The sequence below is a fragment of the Hordeum vulgare genome, chromosome 3H (assembly GCF_904849725.1).
Source record: "Hordeum vulgare subsp. vulgare chromosome 3H, MorexV3_pseudomolecules_assembly, whole genome shotgun sequence".
In the NCBI taxonomy this organism is placed as follows: domain Eukaryota; kingdom Viridiplantae; phylum Streptophyta; class Magnoliopsida; order Poales; family Poaceae; genus Hordeum; species Hordeum vulgare.
The window spans coordinates 314,842,831-314,862,171 of record NC_058520.1 but is presented as its reverse complement, the minus strand read 5'-3'; the positions used below and the strand labels follow the sequence as shown (position 1 = coordinate 314,862,171).

At 46.1% G+C, this 19,341-nt stretch overlaps 1 protein-coding gene across 1 annotated transcript; it reads left to right on the top strand.

Annotated features, from left to right (window-relative positions):
• The first annotated feature begins 216 nt into the window (after positions 1-216).
• On the top strand, positions 217-18,966 carry LOC123443727 (2-oxoglutarate and iron-dependent oxygenase JMJD4). Its single transcript, XM_045120232.1, has 9 exons — positions 217-564; positions 660-818; positions 1,505-1,667; positions 1,804-1,921; positions 17,051-17,120; positions 17,199-17,279; positions 18,066-18,122; positions 18,198-18,309; positions 18,400-18,966. The coding sequence occupies exons 1-9, from the start codon at positions 313-315 to the stop codon at positions 18,885-18,887; spliced, it is 1,500 nt and encodes a 499-aa protein (XP_044976167.1). The 5' UTR covers positions 217-312; the 3' UTR covers positions 18,888-18,966.
• Positions 18,967-19,341: the final 375 nt, after the last annotated feature.

Here is a 19,341-nt window from a genome sequence, read left to right as displayed (position 1 = left end):
ACTAATCGGCCTAGGCCCGGCCGACTGCCTCCTGTCGGCCGCACCAAAGCCGACAGCCTCCAATCGGCTAGAGGATGGCCGACGCAGGCATATTTTTGAAAATTTTCAAATCGATGCATTATTTTTCAAAAAGAATAATAAAAAATGCAATATTAAGAAAAAAATTAGCCCAGGCAAAACGGGGTGTCCCTCAAGTGGCCGGGCGGTGGCAAGCAGAGCAGGTCATACCGTAACCCGCAGGGCAGGGCTCTAGCTAGGAGGAGAAGGAACTCCCACAGACCGAACTCACCTCGCGAGGTCTGCGCTTCCTCGATGGACCAGATGGACGGCGGTGGCGCCGGCAGGCGGGTGAAGGTGGTGGGGAAGGTAGAGAGGCTCGAAGGGCAGTCGCTGACATACCCCGAGTTCGTCGACCGCTTCATGAAGCCGAACCTCCCCGTCCTCCTCACGGGCCTCACCTCCTCCTGGTCATCCTGCGAGGACTGGACATTGGCCGGCCCCGACGACCGCCGCCGCCCCAACCTCCCCTTTTTCGCGCAAAACTTCTCCTCCCCTCGCGTTCAGGCACCCACTGGCTGACTTACCCCTCCTGCCCAACCCCTCGTTCCACTAGCTAGATGAATCATTTTAGATTTATACCAGCGTTGTTGATTTCGCAGGTTGCCGACTGTTCCGCCAGAGAGTACACGGACCACAAGCGGCTGGAGATGTCCATGCAGGAATTCGTGGACCATTGGGTTAGGAATTCGAATACCGGTTCAAACAGCGGTCATTGTGAAGCTTCCTCGCTTTATCTGAAGGATTGGCATTTTGTTAAAGTATGTCCTGATTCCAGAGTATGCTCTGCTCTCTACGCCCATTTGCTACTCCATCTGTAAACTTCTATAAGACCATTTAGATCACCATCTGAGTGATCTAAACGATCTTATAAAAGTATATGGAGGGAGTATTCAATTTACGGTACCCTCATTAATCACTGATACCTATAAAAGCCGTTAACATTAAGTTATTATATGAATTTCTTCACTTCTTGTTCAAACATCTTATGTTCATAGTGTATTATTACTATGACTGCCTAAAATCAATGACATCAAAGCCATGGTGGGATTGATACTGCAATAGTTGTGCAAAAATATTAGCAGGGTGACAAACTAGAATTTGTGTCACTATTTGTTTGAGTTGCCAGTGATTAGCAGTCATCTCCAGCATAACACATTAACACTTGTTCGGATTTAAAATCGCCCTTTTGCTGCCATGTTTTATGTGCTGAACTGTAACACTGTTTCCGATACCAAATTGTCTACTGATTTGGTAGTTGTTTAGACTAGATTGCATTATTGCAATGCCTTTTTTTGGATGGTGTGTGCATATGGCTGCTTATAAGATTAAGATCCAGCTCTCTGCTATCTCAAACAGTTGAATTCATGCAACCCTTTTCTGCTTGAAGCTGACGTTTCATCTTCTGCTCTTTGTGGTTATATTGCATCTTGTCTTGATCTTCCAGGAGTACCCTGATTATGTCGCATACACTACACCACCGTTCTTCGTCGATGATTGGCTCAACATGTATCTTGACAGTCATCCCATGCATAGAGATTCTGACATTGCCAACCACAAAAATGAAGTAAACTGTGCTGACTATCGATTTGTTTACATTGGAGCAAAAGGTAACTTCTATTGTTTTTTTTAAATCCTGCTCTACTCTGTGATTCACGGAATTGGGATTCTGTTCTTCTGTAAGCTATCCTATGTTACAGCTGAATGTATCATCACTCATAATTATAACTGTGATTTGATGTTTAGGAACTTGGACTCCTCTTCATGCTGATGTTTTTTGCTCATACAGCTGGTCAGCAAATGTGTGTGGGAGAAAACTATGGCTCTTTCTGGCACCATCGCAGAGTCATCTTATATTTGATAGGTAATTTTAGCTTGGGTACTCCCTATGAATTATATTCTATATATGGGGCAAAAAAATAAAATTATTCTATGGGGCTAATCGGACATGGAATTAGCATCAGACATTAACAGAACACATAACCTCCTTGGGATTTCGAGCTGGCAATAAGAGGAGAACTGATTCACTACATACACCTGGACCCTGCTCCTCGTTAACTGATTAACTTGGAAGTAGAAATACTAGTGACTCCAATTTTTTTTCTGTGTTCTGTGATGCTACATAGTGCGATGATGGCAACTCACTCTTTACTTGGTTGAGTTGTCTCTGATCAGCAACGTTACAAATTATGAATTTGTTGGCTCTATGCGAAGGTATGGGTGTATCCTTTTGAGCGTCTCTTTGATCGTTCTCTTGATTACTCGGCGTTTCATTTGTTTGGTTGTGTTTGCTATGTTCTTTTTGCCCCTCTTGAACGCACCAAACTGTCCGCTCAGTCTGTTGAGCGTGTCTTCTTAGGTTATAGTGACGAGCATAAGGGCTATCGTTGTTGGGATCCTGTCGGTCGTCGGATGCGTATTTCTTGGAATGTGACTTTTAGTGAGTCTCGTCCCTTCTACACGCCTTCATCTTCCTCGACCTTTTCAGTGGAGGATATATCTTTCCTCACTTTTTCTGACACACCTATCACTCCCGTTGAGCCCTTGCCCGTCCGTCCTACTACCCCCGCTTCTCCGACTGTTGCAGATCCGATGCCACCATCTCCCATGGTTTCCTCACCCCGCTTGTCACAGGATTCTGCACCTTCATCTCTGATGTCTTTTTCGCCACCTTCGCCTATTCTAGAGATCCCTCGTGTCTTCTTCCATCTTTTTCTCAGTATCATACTCGTCGTCCACGTGTTGTGGACGCGTCTAGTGATGTGCCAATCTCAGCCTAGTTATGGCTTGCGTCCTCGTCGGCTTCCGCCTGTTGATCGCGTTGGTTTTCCAAGCGCTGGTGCTGCTGTTCTTGAGCCGACTTCTTACCGTCAAGCTGTTCATCCTGAATGGCAGTTTGCGATGGCAGAGGAGCTTGCTGCTCTTGAATGTACCGTCACATGGGATCTTGTTTCTCTTCCTCCCGGTGTTTGTCCCATCACTTGTAAGTGAGTCTACAACGTTAAGACTCGTTCGATGGTTCTCTTGAACGTTACAAAGCTCGTCTTGTGGCTCGTGGCTTTTACAAGGAGCATGGTTGTGATTATTATGAGACTTTTGCTCATGTGGCCCATATGACCGCTGTTTGCACACTTCTTGCCGTGGCCTCTGTTCGCCACTGGTCTGTATCTCAGCTTGATATTAAGAATGCCTTTCTTAATGGTGAGTTGTGTTAGGAGGTTTACATGCAACCACCACCTGGGTATTCTGTTCCTGATGACATGGTCTGTCGTCTTCGTCGCTCTCTCTATGGCCTTAGGCAAGCCCCTCACGCCTGGTTCGAGCGTTTTGCCTCTGTGGTGACTGCTGCTGGCTTTTCAGGGAGTGTTCATGATTCAGCGTTGTTTATTCACCTTTCAGCTCGTGGTCGGACTCTTCTTCTCTATGTTGATGACATGATCATCACTGGTGATGACCTCGAGTATATTGCATTTGTGAAGGCACGTCTTAATGAGCAGTTTCTTATGTCTGATCTTGGCCCTATTCGCTACTTTCTTAGGATTGAGGTCTCTTCTACCTCTGATGGCTTTTTATTTCCCAGGAAAAGTATATCCAGGATCTTCTTGCTCGTGCTGTTCTTATTGATGTCCGCACTATTGAGACTCCCATGGAGCTCAATGTTCACCTCCGTGATACTGATGGTGGTCCCTTGTCTAATCCAACGTGTTACCGTCTTCTTGTTGGGAGCCTTGTCTATCTAGCTGTCACTCGTCTAAATATCTCTTATCCAGGTCATATTCTGAGTCAGTTCGTCTCCGCTTCCACTTCGGTTCACTACAGTCACCTCCTTCGTGTTCTCCGGTATCTTTGTAGCACGATCTCTCATAGTTTGTTCTTTCCTCGCTCTAGTTCATTACAACTTCAGGCCTATTCAGATGGTACGTGGGCTAGTGATCCCTCGGATCGTTGTTGACTTTCTGCTTACTGTGTTTTTCTTGGTGGTTCTCTCATTGCCTGGAAGACGAAGAAACATACCGCAGTTTCCCGTTCGAGTGCAGAGGCTGAGTTGCGAGCTATGGCTCTTTTGACGGCAGAGGTGACTTGTTACAGTGGTTACTTCAGGAGTTTGATGTTTCTGTCATTACACCTACTCTTCTACTGTCTGACAGTATAAGTGCTATTAGCATTGCGCACGATCCTATGAAGCATGACCTCACCAAGCATATTGGTATTGATGCTTTTTATGTGCGTGCTGGTGTGCAGGATCAGGTTACTGCTCTTCAGTATGTGCCTTCCAAGTTACAGTTGGCGGATTTCTTTATGAAGGCCCAGACTAGAGCCCAGGATGCTTTTATCTCTCCAAACTTAGTGTTGGTTATCCACCATGAGTTTGAGGGAGGGAGGGGGGTGTTAGAGCATCTCTAGCAGACCCCTTATATCGTGGACCCGTATACCGCGTTACCAGTTCGTGGCATGCCTCTAATACGGGTCGAAAAGAGCTGCGGCAGATCAGAAACTGTAAATTAACCTATAAATTTTGAAAATCAAACTTGGTGCGAGAAATCAAACTACTTCATTCCCATAGTTGATCGTCATACATACTTCTTTGATCATCATTCATAGTTCTACAAAATACATAGAAAGAGCGGCGGAGCCACCATAAACCTTACTGGCAAAATTTCGCTCACCGGAGCCATCCAGGTGCTGCGGCGACGTTGCAGCGGCGGACATCCCCAGTCCTCCTCGTCGGAGGAGTCGAGGTCGATGTAGATGGCGTCCTTTGCCTCGGCTTCACGGCGCCATGCAACCAACTTGTCGTCGAACTGTTGCGCATTCACGAGCCCCTGCTCCAGGAGGACGCTGTCGAGGTCGTCGACCCGGCGATGGCGGCGTTGCGCCTCCTCCTCCTCCCAAGCACTGCGCACGAGGATTGCGGCCTCAATGGCGTCCGCCTCAACCGGGGGGAGGAAATCCTCCGGCCCGTCGCTCTAGCTCCGCATCCGCCTCCGGCTCTCTTTTCAATGCGCGGAGCGGCGGGAGCTCCGCCGGCTCCCTTTTAACCGGAGTCACCATGTGGGAGCTCGACCCCCCGACGGAGGAGCTGCCTGCGCCGGAGTACAACCACGCCTGCCTGCGATCGTACTCCTCCATCTCGCGGCGGAAGAGCGACTGCGGCGGCTACATGCCTTGGTTGGTGTACTTGCGCGTGGCCCACTTCCGCGCGGCGTCGGATGCCAGCAAAGCTGCCGCTCGGGGTCGCCGCCACTGCCTGCCGACCAACTTCCACGCCACATTTTGAGGGGGAGGGGATTGAGCTCGCTGGCGGCGAGAAATCAAGTGAGAGATTGGGGATCCGCGACAGCGCGCGGATAGGGTTTCGCCCCACATCCGAACCGCGAACCCGTAGGTATACTGCTAGGGTGTGTGTGTGTGTTTGCTGGCCACTGTAAAATAGGGGCCAAACCATTATAATCACCGGCATTTTACAGTTTCCCTTGTTTTAAAGGGTCTGCTACAGATGCTCTTAGAGTACTACTGATACGGGGCACGCCCGTGGGTGTTGATCTTTCACAAATTGGAGGGTTATTCCTAAAGAACACAAAGAACACGGGGAAGAACGAGGAGAAATCACAAGGGAAACACTCAAGTACAAGGCCAATCACACATCCACTAGACTCACCACACATAAGATCTACAAGGGTACAAGAACAACAAAGGGAAAGTAAGATACATGGTAGAGTTCATCCCAAATCCTGTGGGGAGATGGGGCCTTGAATCCACTAGGGATCTTCCCTCGTAAGGGGCCTTGGCATCCACTATGTGGTCTTCTCACATGGAGGCATCTCCATGGGAGGAAGCACTAGATGGAGCTATGCTCAACTGAAAGGACATGGATGTCGCCTAGAGGGAGGGGGGGTGAATAGGTGCTTTAAAATAATTAAGGTTTAGGCTTGAACAAATGCGGAATAAAACTAACGTTTAATATGTCAAGCAGAAAACCTACAAACAACTAGGCTCACCTATGTGCACCAACAACTTATGCTAAGCAAGATAAACAACTAAGTGATAGCAAGATATATTACAAAGAACAATATGTCTATCACAAAGTAAAGTGCATAAGTAAAGGGTTCGGGTAAGAGATAACCGAGGCACGGGGAGACGATGATGTATCCCGAAGTTCAAACCCTTGCGGATGCTAATCTCCGTTGGAGCGGTGTGGAGGCACAATGCTCCCCAAGATGCCACTAAGGTGTATCCCGAAGTTCAAACCCTTGCGGATGCTAATCTCCGTTGGAGCGGTGTGGAGGCACAATGCTCCCCAAGATGCCACTAAGGCCACCGTAATCTCCTCACGCCCTCGCACAATGCAAGATGCCGTGCTTCCACTAAGGGACCTTTGAGGGCGGTCACCGAACCCGTACAAATGGCAAACCTTGGGGGCGGTCACCGAACCCGTACACGTGGCAACCCTTGGGGGCGGTTACCGGTACCCGTACAAATTGCTCGGGGCAATCTCCACAACCTAATTGGAGACCCCGACGCTTTCCCGGAGCTTCACACCACAATGATTGAGCTCCGAGACACCACCAAGCTTCTAGGATGCCAAAGCATCCACGAAGAACAATATCTAGGGTACTAAGTACCAATGGTAGTAAGCTTCTCAACTTCTCACTTCCACGTATCACCGTGGAGAACTCAAACCGATGCAACTAATGCAATGGCAAGAACACACGAAGTGGTCAAGTCCCTCACACTCAAATCCCTCCACAACAACGAAAGCTATGGAGAAATATGAGAGGAAGAACAACGAGCTCACAAAGAACTCCAAGATCTAGATCCAAGGGGTTCCCCTCACAAAGAGGAGAAAGTGATTGGTGGAGATGTGGATCTAGATCTCCTCTCTCTTTTCCCTCAAGAACAAGCAAGAATCATTGGAGGATTGAGAGTTAGCAAGCTCTAAGAATGTCAACAATGGAGGTAGAACAAGAGCTCAACGGATGGATCAGACCAAGGGGGAAGAAGACCCCCTTTATATAGTGGGGGAAGGAATCAGACCGTTACCCCCACTTACAGCCCGAGCCCAGCGGTACTACCGCTGGCTCCAGCGGTACTACCGCTGGCTCCAACGGTACTACCGTTGACCCTCCGGCGGTACTACCGCTGGCTGCAGCGTTACTACCGCTGACCCTCCAGTGGTACTACCGCTGAGCCCATGGTAGCGCAAAGATACTACCGGGCCAAGCACCGCCAAGAAAGTCTTCGCAAAAATGTCCGACGCAGTACAACCGCAAAGATGACGGTACTAAAATCTTGGAGCGGTACTACCGCTGACCAGGGGCGGTACTACCGCTGGGCCAGCGGTACTACCGCCAGCTGTACTACTGCCAACTCTAGCGGTACCACCGCTAGGTCCAGCGGTACTACCGCTCGCCACTGAAACAGCCATAACTTTCGCATACGAGCTCCAAATCGAGCAAACCCAAGCTTGTTGGATTCAGGACGACAAGAGCTATCCAAACAGCGACTGGAAATCTTAAGACCATGCAGATATGAAAATGCCAATGGTATAGAGATGTGAGTCCTCTATGAATGAAGAACCGGCAAAAACTCTAACATCGAAAACATCATAGTAGATGCATATGGACTCCGTTTTCGATGAACTCGAGCTTGTTACGAAGATGACCATAAGCTCTAAAACTCACAAAGAGAAACACCAAACAAGAACCAAGAAGTATGATGCAAGGATGCAAATGGTTTGAGCTCTCAACGAACGATACGATCAAGCTACTCACTTGAGAGCCCCCCCTTGATAGTACATCAATCTATCCTAAACAGAAAACCTATCAAGGGCAAACCTATACCTTGCACCTCGTCCTCTTGAGCTAGATGATGATGATCTTTGCTTCCTCAAGATGGACCACCTTTCTTGATTGCGTTGGCTTGATGAAGACTAGTTGATTGCTCCCCCATACTTACTATGGGTGAGCCACTCTTCAGCATATCTTCACAAGTCCATTGCCACCACAATGGACGGCAAGCTTCAAGCACGATATATTCGCGCTGATCCTCTTGAACTTGCACACCACAATCTTGATGACGACCACCACTTGACGTCATCCTTCATGGGTTGTATGAGATCTTCCTCTAGACGCAAGCCCATGGAAACACACCTAACCCCCACATAGAACTCTCACAAAGACCATGGGTTAGTACACAAATACGTACTGGACACTGCTTACCATACCATGGGATCACTTGATCCCTCTCGGTACATCTTGTACGCTTTGTGTGTTGATCATCTTGATTTACTCTTTGTCTGACGATCTTGATCAACCTTGTGTCTCTATGACCATTCTTTGGATAATACCTTGAATACCACCTTGGTCATTATATAAACTTCTTGAACCCAACAGATGGACTTGAAGAAGTGCCCATGGACAAATCCTATAAATATAACTTAAGGCAACCATTAGTCCATAGGAATTGTCATCAATTACCAAAACCACATATGGAGATATATGCTCTAACATCAACAATGTCTATGCATAAGCTAAGCCTAGAAATGAGGAGAGGAAGGAGTATATATAGTCCTAGGCATGAAGGGGTAAGTGAGAGGGGGATACATGGGCCTCGGGCCCGTCCATGCGTGCATGCAGGCTGGTTGTACCCGTTGTCCGACCGGTTGTACCGGTTATACCGCTAGGACCGGAACAATCGGGGCGGTACCGGCCTTGAACCGATTGACAACAGAGAGTCGACAGGAGGTGGAGCGGTGGTGGCCCGGTTGTATCGCGCGACCGGTAGTTGGCCGGTGGTGGGCCGGTTGTACCGGTAATCCGAGCGCTAGCACAGACACTCTTCTTCCTTCTCCGCTTCCAAGCTTCCCTCGCGGATGGTGTAGTCGTACGTAGGTGGTGGCACTCCTCGTCAACCGTGAAGCTCCGGCAATACCTAAGCATGCCCACGAGAGGAGTGTCAAGTAGTATACCATCCTCGAAGGGCACAAGCTAACACGTGTAAAGGAGAAGATTCACCTTTGTATGTATGAGGTAGATGTAGCACTTGTCACTTGGCAAAGGGGCTCTTGCCATGCTGATGTCCGTGGGATGCTCCTTATCATCCCCTCCCCCTCGGGAAAGATCCGTCCTCTTGGGAAAGTGTGACCTTGTGCGTCCGTCACAATGCCGATGCGCAAGCAAGCGCGATGAGGAAACGCGTCGGTGTAGCCTGGCTTGCTCTCAAGAGCTTGAATCGTCAACTCACGTGAAGTGGAGGTTGACATGTAGTCGAAGCATCCTACACATACACACAACAAAGCAAAGAATGTATGTGCATGGTAGACAAACACATCATCCATCATGATGGTTCTCTTCTCTTGCACATAACCCGTAGGAGCACAAGACCATGAATAATATGATGCAACAATGGCAATATTCATGGCACTAGGCAGATGGTGCAAGGAAGGAAGACAAACATGCTTCACATGAAAGATGTCAAAAGCTCCAATAGTATGAGAGAAAGCCATGGGGGCAATCTTATTAGCAGGATTAGAAGCAATGTTGCACTCAATACATGGCAAATCATCTAGCATGAAAGAGGCAACACATGGAGACATATGACAATAAGCAATATCAAGCATATGCAAAGCATGGCAATGGTTGTCATCAACCGCATGAAATAACAATTAGGAATCATTGGTGATGCAACATAGGCAAGCATATTGATCATGCCGTGCAAACTAGTTGTGCGAAGATGCAACATACTAGAGGAAATCATGGCAATCATGTCATGTGAGCAAATAATTGGCATAGACAATGCACATGACATGTCGCAAGCACGAAAACAAGATATGATCAATGTATCATCATTGGCAGGGGCGGGCCGAAGATTTGAAGACTGTGTATTCAAAATTTTGAAGGCAGTTTTTCAAAAGCCCAACGCTTTGTTTTGGTGTGTATAACCGCAGCAATATTTTCTGGAAGTCGGATATTGCATAAAAAATATAGCATAATATAATGGACTCACATAATTGTTGATGACTTCAAATTGTTCAACATATAAAAACTCTTAAGTTTTTAACATTGATGTACCAGTATTCTTCCTCATGCTTTAGAAAGAGAATAAAAAATGCTCAAGTTCCATAGTACTAATTTATATAAATATTGCTCACCGGAACAAATTCACAACTTATAAATATTCTCACATTACAAATTCACATGGCAAATTGCAAATTTTCATGTCCAAACAATTCATAACTTACTGCAAACAATAATCTAATTCCACTGTTATTAAATAGGAAGACAACTAGTCAAACTAACTTACTTTGATGTGACCCACGTAGTTTGCAACCTGCTGGACAGTAGGACAAGAAGAAAATTAGACGACACCTGCAGGCTGCAGTGATAAATGAATTTAGTTCAACTAAGAATCGTCACGCTGGGAATGAGTCCACCTTTAACATTCGGAGAATTAATGTATCAGATGTATGAAAACATCTACTAATTAGCAATTAGGCCTTGAATAGTTAAACATATGAAAATATCTAATTAGCAATTAGGCCTTGAATAGTAAAACCTGTGGGATGTGGCTTCGAAGTTGAAGACCAATGTGTGCTCCTGTGCTACAAACTGCCGAGATCGGGACCAGAGGGAGGGACGGATGGATGCCGCTGGAATCTGGATAGATGCATCATCTTGCTGCCTGCCTGCCAGTGCCGTCGTGCACGCGTGCGATCCAGCGATGGCAAACAGACCTGGCCGACTGCCGCCTCGGCCTGGCGGCTCGCGACCTTGGGGAAGGATCTCACAAGGAAGGCGTCAGTTCGTCTCGATCGATGCGTTTTTCTCTTGGCCAAGGTAACGATGGTTGCGTGCATACGCTGCAGAGGGAATCGATTTGGGTCTATGGGCCTTCTCGTGGTTGTGAGGGAGAATAGCGAGGTGGGCAAGCCTTTGTTTTTGGGCTGAATGCTCAGCAAGCACGTTTTATTCTCTCACTTTCGTGTTTCCTTGTATACATACCCATATATACACTACATATACCTAGTTTCTTGGCAAAAATAATGGGTATTCAACTGAATACCCATGAATTGAAGTGGGCCCGCCCCTGATCATTGGCATGGGGCACAAAGCAAACATGGCAATGACAAGTAATATCTCCACCAAGCTTGCAAATACACATACAAATATGAGAATCAAGTGTCATGTGAGATGCAAGGCATGGGTAAAAAATGCATGGCAAGGGCATAGAAATGAGCATATCATGCAAAGTGAACATGGCAATATGGGTATAAGATGTGTAATGGACAATAAGCCATAACCATGTGAGAGCCATGTAGAAGAGATGCACGTAGTCCTTGCGCGAGGGGAATGGTTGGAGGCACATTCCGGTAAATCCCAAACCGTCGTTGCTGTCAAGTGCTCTTTTCGTCAACTCATGGGATTGTGAGGTTGACGAGTGTTCATGAGTACCTACAGACAACAAAGACAAAGGAAAAATTGTGTGCGCGTGGTATATGTACACATCATCCGTTAGGATGTGCATGTGGTTGTGTTCGTGAGCACAAAATATCGAATGCTCAAATAAATTTGATGCATGGTATAGGTATTATGCCCAACATGAGTGGGACGCAAATTATAGCAGGTATGTAGCACAAGCATATGATGCATATCAATGGAAAGCATATTGTGCACACAATTGTGGGGATCATGCAATGGATGGGATGTATCAAAATCTCCTAACATGTACGAGGGGACTATGGGGTCTCCTCATGTTCAATAGCGGAAGCATAATTCGAAGGTCATGGCATGGCGTTGAACAATTGCGCAAATGATGCAAAGGAAGCATGGCAATATCATCACAAGAAAAACAACTGCCAATAATCATGGGCTTGTCATCTATGCCATATGTGCAAATTGGGTTTATTTTAATGGCATATGTATAGTTACTACGAGGAGATTGCAAAGACGCAATATGGGTGATCTCATGCATAGCATATGACAAGTCAAGCGGATTGTCAAACATGATGTGACCTATAGAGTTCTCACAAGATATCCTATGCAACATGGCATCACAACTAATAGACGCCACATGAGAATCGTCAAACTCATCATAAATGGGTAATTCCTCACATGTGAAAGTCGCATAATCATGAAACATGGCAATAGGGGGGTCATCATCATGCAAGCAATCATTCTCGCGATAGTCCACTAGTGTGACAAGAGCATCACCTTCACCTATTTTACCTTTTGCTTTCCACTCATGTGGTGTAGGTGAGGTGGCATAGACCAACTCGTGGTCGTCTTCATCGTGATGGAAACATGTGGGGGGTGCATCATATTCCACCATGGCCATCGTCTTGTCCAAAGGAAGGACGAAGTCAGCGAGGATCGACGCGTCATCGTATATGGGACCTAGCACCAAAGGAGAAGACACAATAGAGGTAGAGGTTAAGTTGTTAGAAATCAAAATGGCCTCACATGCCAGATCGACTACCTCACTCGCTCTATGTGGTGGTGGCTCACTCCCTCCCTCTAGGTAGTTGCACTCATTCTCACATATGGTGGAGTCACTCATCTCACTCAAGTGGTGGGGGTTGTGGCTCTCCTCACATGGGAATTGTGGCAACTCAACATATATGGGGCTAGTGGTGAAGTCACTCTCACTCTCAATATGGTGGCAAAAGTCTCTCAACTCATATCCAAACGCCGCCGTGGTCGAAGGGAAAATCCCATGCTCAACTATGTCGTCACCGTCGCCGTGGATGAAGGCCGAAGATGGCACATCATCATTCTCGCCTCCCAAGTCCTTGCTCGCCACCTGTCGCTCTCCTCCACAGCATGTTCCTTTATTGGCTCCATAGTCGTGGTCGTCGCCGCGCCGTCTTCAAAAAGAGTCGTGGAAGACTCGGCATAGTCAATGCCACAAAGAGGGATGGCGGTGAAGTCGGACTTGGGAGCGCCGTCTTGGAGCTCGTCGGGCTTGGACATCTTGGTGCTACCGTCCTCATGCTCGTGGTCATTGAGCTTGATCGTTGCGAAGTGTTCACGGGGTCGAGTAGCCTTGGCCTTGAGAGCACCAAAGTAGAGGTCATCGAGAGACTTGTAGGTGTTGGTGAAGATAGTCTTGGCAATGTCGTTGTTCAATCCCATCATGAAGTGGAACTTCATCCAAATGGGGTCGGCAACTCCAGCTCGTCGCAAGGCTTTCTTCATCTCCATGAAGTACTCGTCGAGGGGCTTTGATCCTTGTATGGTGTTCCCCAAGTGGCGTTGAAGATGTTCCGTGTATGTGGAAGGCACAAACTCTTGCCGCATTGATTTCTTCGTCTTGGACCAACTCGTCTCGAAGCTCTTCGAAGGTGTGTGAAGCCACCATGTCGACGCGTAGTCGTGGAAGTTTCTTGTGGCGCACTTCACTTGATCTTCGGAAGGGACTTGAAGTAGCTTGAGGTAGGTGTCCATCTTGCGCTCCCACTCGAGGTACTCTTCGGGGTGTTGAGTCCCATAGAATGGAATCTCGAAGTCGATGTCGAAGTCGTAGTAGCTCGTGGAAGTTGCGGACTTGAGCTTGGGAAGCTTCTCTTGAGGTGCTTGTCGGCGAAGATGCCGCATATCCAAACACGAAGATGCCTTGAAGTCGCTTGGTGAAGATGCCAAGGTAGGTGGTGAAGTCATCGAGCGGTGGTTGGTGTCGAGCTCGTGACCTTCACGCATGTTCGTCCTTGGGTGCCATGATGCCGGCGTTGTTATTTCTTCATGTCGGCGATGGTGTCAATGCCGGTTTGATCTTTCCGGAGATGGTAGTTCGGAAGCATGTGCACTTGAGCGTCTTCTCGAAGATGATGAAGATCTCGTGCGGTTGTTGATGAGGGCTTTGAGCTCCTCCATTTGAGCATCCATCTTGGCATCGATGGTTTTCTTCATGGCATCAAACTCGTCGTTGTGGTTGTAGACCGAAGTAGATGTGCTTTGCCTAGCCATCACAAGACTCGAGCAAATATTAGTGGGAAATGAGATAAACAATACCAATACCGTTTCCCAAAGTTGAGGATGTATCCCGTTTCACTCAATGTGACTTGAGAGAATAGTGTAATTGGTACCGGACTTGTTCACTCACACCTACAAAGTAAAGCTTATCGAGTGGCTCGGTTAGGTCAAGTGGTACAAAATTCAAGCAAAATGTCAGTCAAGATATCGAAAATGTTGAGGAAGATTCACAAAATTGCAATGCAAAGCAAATAGATCAATAGCTATGGTGGCACTAGGAACACACACACGGATAGATAAGTGGGATCCGCGCAACCAAGGAATGAGCACAAAAATATGCGAGACCCTGGAAAAGCTCTTGTTGCACGGATACTCGATAGACAATAGCTCGATTGCTCAAATTGGCTAGATACGCGCTTGTGCACCAAGTTTTTCCTTCTTTTGCTCTTTTTTTATAGGCAATGCTTGATGCTCGAACCAATATATATGAGACAAGTATGTGGGATATGCACGGGAGAGACTTATGGCACAATGTAGATAACAAGATGTTTACACGCTAAATGTAGCTATGCGACATAAGATGAACACTAAGGTGCACAAGTAACGTGGCCCGTCAATTCTCAACTCGCTAGTCTCGATAGGTAAGGTACGCAATAGGCTCGGAGCGATCAAAGCAATGGCAAGGAAATAGACAATGATGTCGTCGAGGTTACCGTCCTTGCTTACGGTTGTGGTGCCAAAAGGCGAAGTGGCCGATGTCAATGTCGAGGCCGTGTGATGATGAGTGGCAGCATTGTCGATGTAGAACCGTCCCTAATTAGCCGAAACACCTTAGGAAACAGGAACCACAACTCAAAATCTCAAATAAAATTGGGTTATGTTGGCGGAAGATTATGGTGGGAAAACTATGCGGAAGTTATGGTGGAGGCCTAGGCACAGATGCCAAAATGCAAAAAATTGGATGGAGTCAAATGGTGGTGAAACCCAGATGAGGATGTCGGACACGTCGATAGCTTCAAAACGAGCCAAAGAACACTCAAATCGGAGTTCGGGAGTAGAAGTTATGGTCAAAATAGTGAATCAGCCTTGGCTGGTACTGGGAGGGGCGGTGGTATCGCTTGTATGGGCGGTTGTACCGCTCCTGGAGCGCCCTGGAGGTGTCGGAAGTGGATTAGTGGTTCTACCGCTTTGGTGGGCGGTTGTACCGCTCCTGGAGCACCCTAGAGGTGGGTGGTTGTACCGCTCCTAAAGCGGGAAATCCTTAGATCTGGGCACGGGGAGAAGGTGGGGGCGGACTAAATCGAAATTTAGGGACTAAATTGATGGGGAAAAAGAAAAATTAGGGTGGAATAGGTGGTGGGGAAGCTAGATCTACTTGCCAAACACGAAATTCATGGATCAAAATCAACAAAATCTCACAAGAACCAACAAATCACAAATTTTTTGGTATGGCTATTTTTGGTGGGGATTTTCGAATTGGGACGAAAACACACAAAATTAAGGCTACAAAACGAAGGGGGGACTCCAATTTCGTGAGAAATGTGGCTCTTGATACCAATATTATACGGGGCACGTCCGTGGGTGTCGATCTTTCACGAATTGGAGGGGGATTCCTAAAGAACACAAAGAACACAGGGAAGAACGAGTAGAAATCGCAAGGGAAACACTCAAGAACAAGACCAATCACACATCCACTAGACTCACCACACACAAGATCTACAAGGGTACAATAACAACAAAGGGAAAGTAAGATACATGGTAGAGTTCATCCCAAATCCCGTGGGGAGATGGGGACTTGAATCCACTAGGGATCTTCCCTCGTAAGGGGCCTTGGCATCCACTACGTGGTCTTCTCACATGGAGGCATCTCCATGGGAGGAGGTAGTAGATGGAGCTATGCTCAACAATGTCTATGCATAAGCTAACCCTAGAAATGAGGAGGGGAAGGAGTATATATAGTCCTAGGCATGAAGGGGTAAGTGAGAGGGGGATACATGGGCCCGTCCATGCGCGCATGCAGGCCGGTTGTACCGGTTGTCCGACCGGTTGTACCGGTTATACCGCTAGGACTGGAACAACCGGGGCGGTATCGGCCTTGACCGATTGACAATAGAGAGTTGGCTCGAGGTGGAGCGGTGGTGGCCCGGTTGTACCGCACGACCGGTAGTTGGCCGGTGGTGGGCCGGTTGTACCGGTAATCCGAGCGCTAGCACATACGCTCTTCTTCCTTCTCCGCTTCCAAGCTTCCCTCGCGGATGGTGTAGTCGTACGCATGTGGTGGCACTCCTCCTCGTCAACCGTGAAGCTCTGGCAATACCTATGCATGCCTTCGAGAAGAGTGTCAAGTAAACCATCCTCGGGCACAAGCTGACACGTGTAAAGGAGAAGATTCACCTTTGTATGTATGAGGTAGATGTAGCACGTGTCACTTGGCAAAGGGGCTCAGGCCATGGTGATGTCCGTGGGATGCTCCGTATCAACTACATATATGGTCATATAGCCTTTTGTATTTACCCCATTGTATAAGGGGTTTTCTGCATATGTCCTGCACCTGTACATGTATATATACTGGCCTACGGCCTCATGGGAATACAAGTTGCATATTTCCTAACAGATGTTAAGTTCTAAAGCACATGACCTCATTTCTATTTCCAGGATTTCATGGCATCTGTTGTCTAACCTGTTTGAAGAATGAATTGATTTTCGGTATTTGTGTTGGCGTAATTTGTCAGTACAGTTTCTTGGTAATTGATTTCTACTCCCTCCGTTTCAAAATATAAGACCTTTTAGGGATTCCACTAGAGACTACATACGGAGCAAAATGAATGAATCTATACTCTAAAATATGTCTATGTACATCCGTATGTAGTTTATAGTGCAATCTCTAAAAGGTCTTATATTTAGGAACGGAGGGAGTATATGCCAATTGAGGTTACCTTGGCATTTGATGTCATTTTGTCAACTCCGGGCTGTCTATTTATTCTACTCGAAATACTTTGCACTGTTACTCAATCAGTAATTTGTAGGAACCTACGATCATCGGTTTATGACATAAATGAAGATGTTTCTGAAAAGCAGTTTCCTGAATTCAATAAGGTACCCCACCTCCCACCCCCTGCACGTATTGGTACTAACCACCATGCGTGTACTCATGATATTAAGATTCTTTTGTAGGCTGAATGGATAGAGTGTATTCAAGAGCAGAATGAAATCATTTTTGTGCCCAGTGGGTGGTACCACCAAGTCTATAATCTGGTAAATGTTTCCATCTTCACCAAGTGTTTATGCATTTCTTATTTAATCTGTAAGGTTCAGCGTTACCAACTTGCTGTGTTATACAAGTTGATATATATACCCTTCATTGGAGTACATCTGTATGGCAAATGAGAATAACCTTAAGCATATGAGTACAAGAAGTAGAAATCCTGATCGCTGGATCAGATCCGGGTTGCTAAGATTTGAACATTAAAAGCAGTTGACACATCCTTGGGTTGGGCAGTTATTTTTAATTCTACATTTCAGTCACCCAGTGTAAGCAATCTGTCTTGGTATATATCATCACATTTTGATCCAACACTTGGGAATTTCCGATTCTCCTATTTTAGACGTGGATACACCCTGCATAGCTGGAACTGATGTAGTTATTCCTTGTTATAACTTTGAGTCAGTTAAAACACGTACTTAGCCGAAACATTGTATGGCTTAATCTGTGTGCATGAGTGCGTGATTGAAGTGATATTCTTAACCTGTACCAAAAGAGCTTCAACCATATAAATCTGTCCCATGTGACATTAAAATGGTGAAATGTGTGACCATTCACATCATGAACGACCATATGCTCTTATTAACTAATTTATTGACATCATTTTGGAGCACGTATCAGTAACATTGGTGGAGCTTGCTCTGAGTGACCTTTACAATATATCAATGCAGTGACTCGTACTATTCTTACACCTCCTGTTTTACATTCTATTGCTGTCTAATCAACATTGTTGAACTGCAAGCTGCTTATTTCTTTTTCTCCTTCCCCATTTACTGCAGGAGGATACTATATCTATCAACCATAATTGGTTCAATGGCTACAACCTTCATTGGGTGGTGAGTACACATGTATATGTCAGGTTCATTTCATAAACTAACATTAAATTCTTGCTAAAGAGTACAAATTCACAGTGGAACTTACTTCATGAAGACTACAAAGTTGCAAAAGAGTATATTGAAGACATCCGCGATATATGTGGTAATTTTGAGGCGCTTTGTCAACGTAACTTGGCAGCAAATACAGGTAAGATTCTAATGTGTGGATTAATCACCTGAACAATCAAATGACATGTTTACCTTCTCTGCTAACATGCTGTTGGTTTATTCTTTTCAGGCATGAACTTCTATGATTTCTTCATTTTTCTCACACGGTTTGTTTTGGCCAATGTAATTGAGCTTTACCATATCCAAGAGCCTGAGGATGCTAAACACAATTCACCAGAAGCCACTCACCATTATGTGTATAACCTTATGCAAATACGGGAAGTTGCATCTAAAATGATTTCTGCAGAGGCTTTCAGTATTGAGAATCTTTGTGTTGTCTCGGAAGGAAATCGGAGTGCTATGTCAGATGTTACAAAAATATTAAAAGACGACGGCTTCAGAAGGCTATGGATGACATTGTCCGAGGTGTATGAATACATTCATAATGGGCAAAGAATTTTGTACGAAATGAGGTGTTTAAATCAGAAAGGCTGTTTGTCGGCGACCTGTTTGAAATCTGATTGTAATGTTGTTAATCGCATTGATTTTTTGATGCGTGAAATTCATGGACCTGAGGATCTTGTGAGGTTAATTGATAGTGCTCTACACGAGAGATAGTTGTAAGCACATTATGCGTGCATAAACTAACATGCATTTATCACCACCGTTCGATTTTCATAACCAACCCATTTTGAAAGACTATGGACTATGTTTTTTTTTCTAGAATATGCACGACTGTGCATATCATATTTTATAGAAAGAAGGGGGGGGGGGGGGGGGGGAGAATCCCTTCACAAAGTTCACATCAGCTTAAAAGAGCCTCATGCGAGTGGCTACAGTGCAATAAACGCAACTACTCGCCACTAGCCCGTTAAAAAGAAACTCTAGGTCATCCTTGAGTAGTCTCGCTGACTTTCACGTGCGACCTTCATGATCAATGTTGCGTAATGCTGTTTGAAGTGATGGTATTTGGTCGTCAAAAACAATTGCATTGCGATGTTTTCATAGTTTTCATAAACATAAAGTGATGATTGCTTTGAGATCTTTTGGTGTGTAATGAGTCCCACCTGTG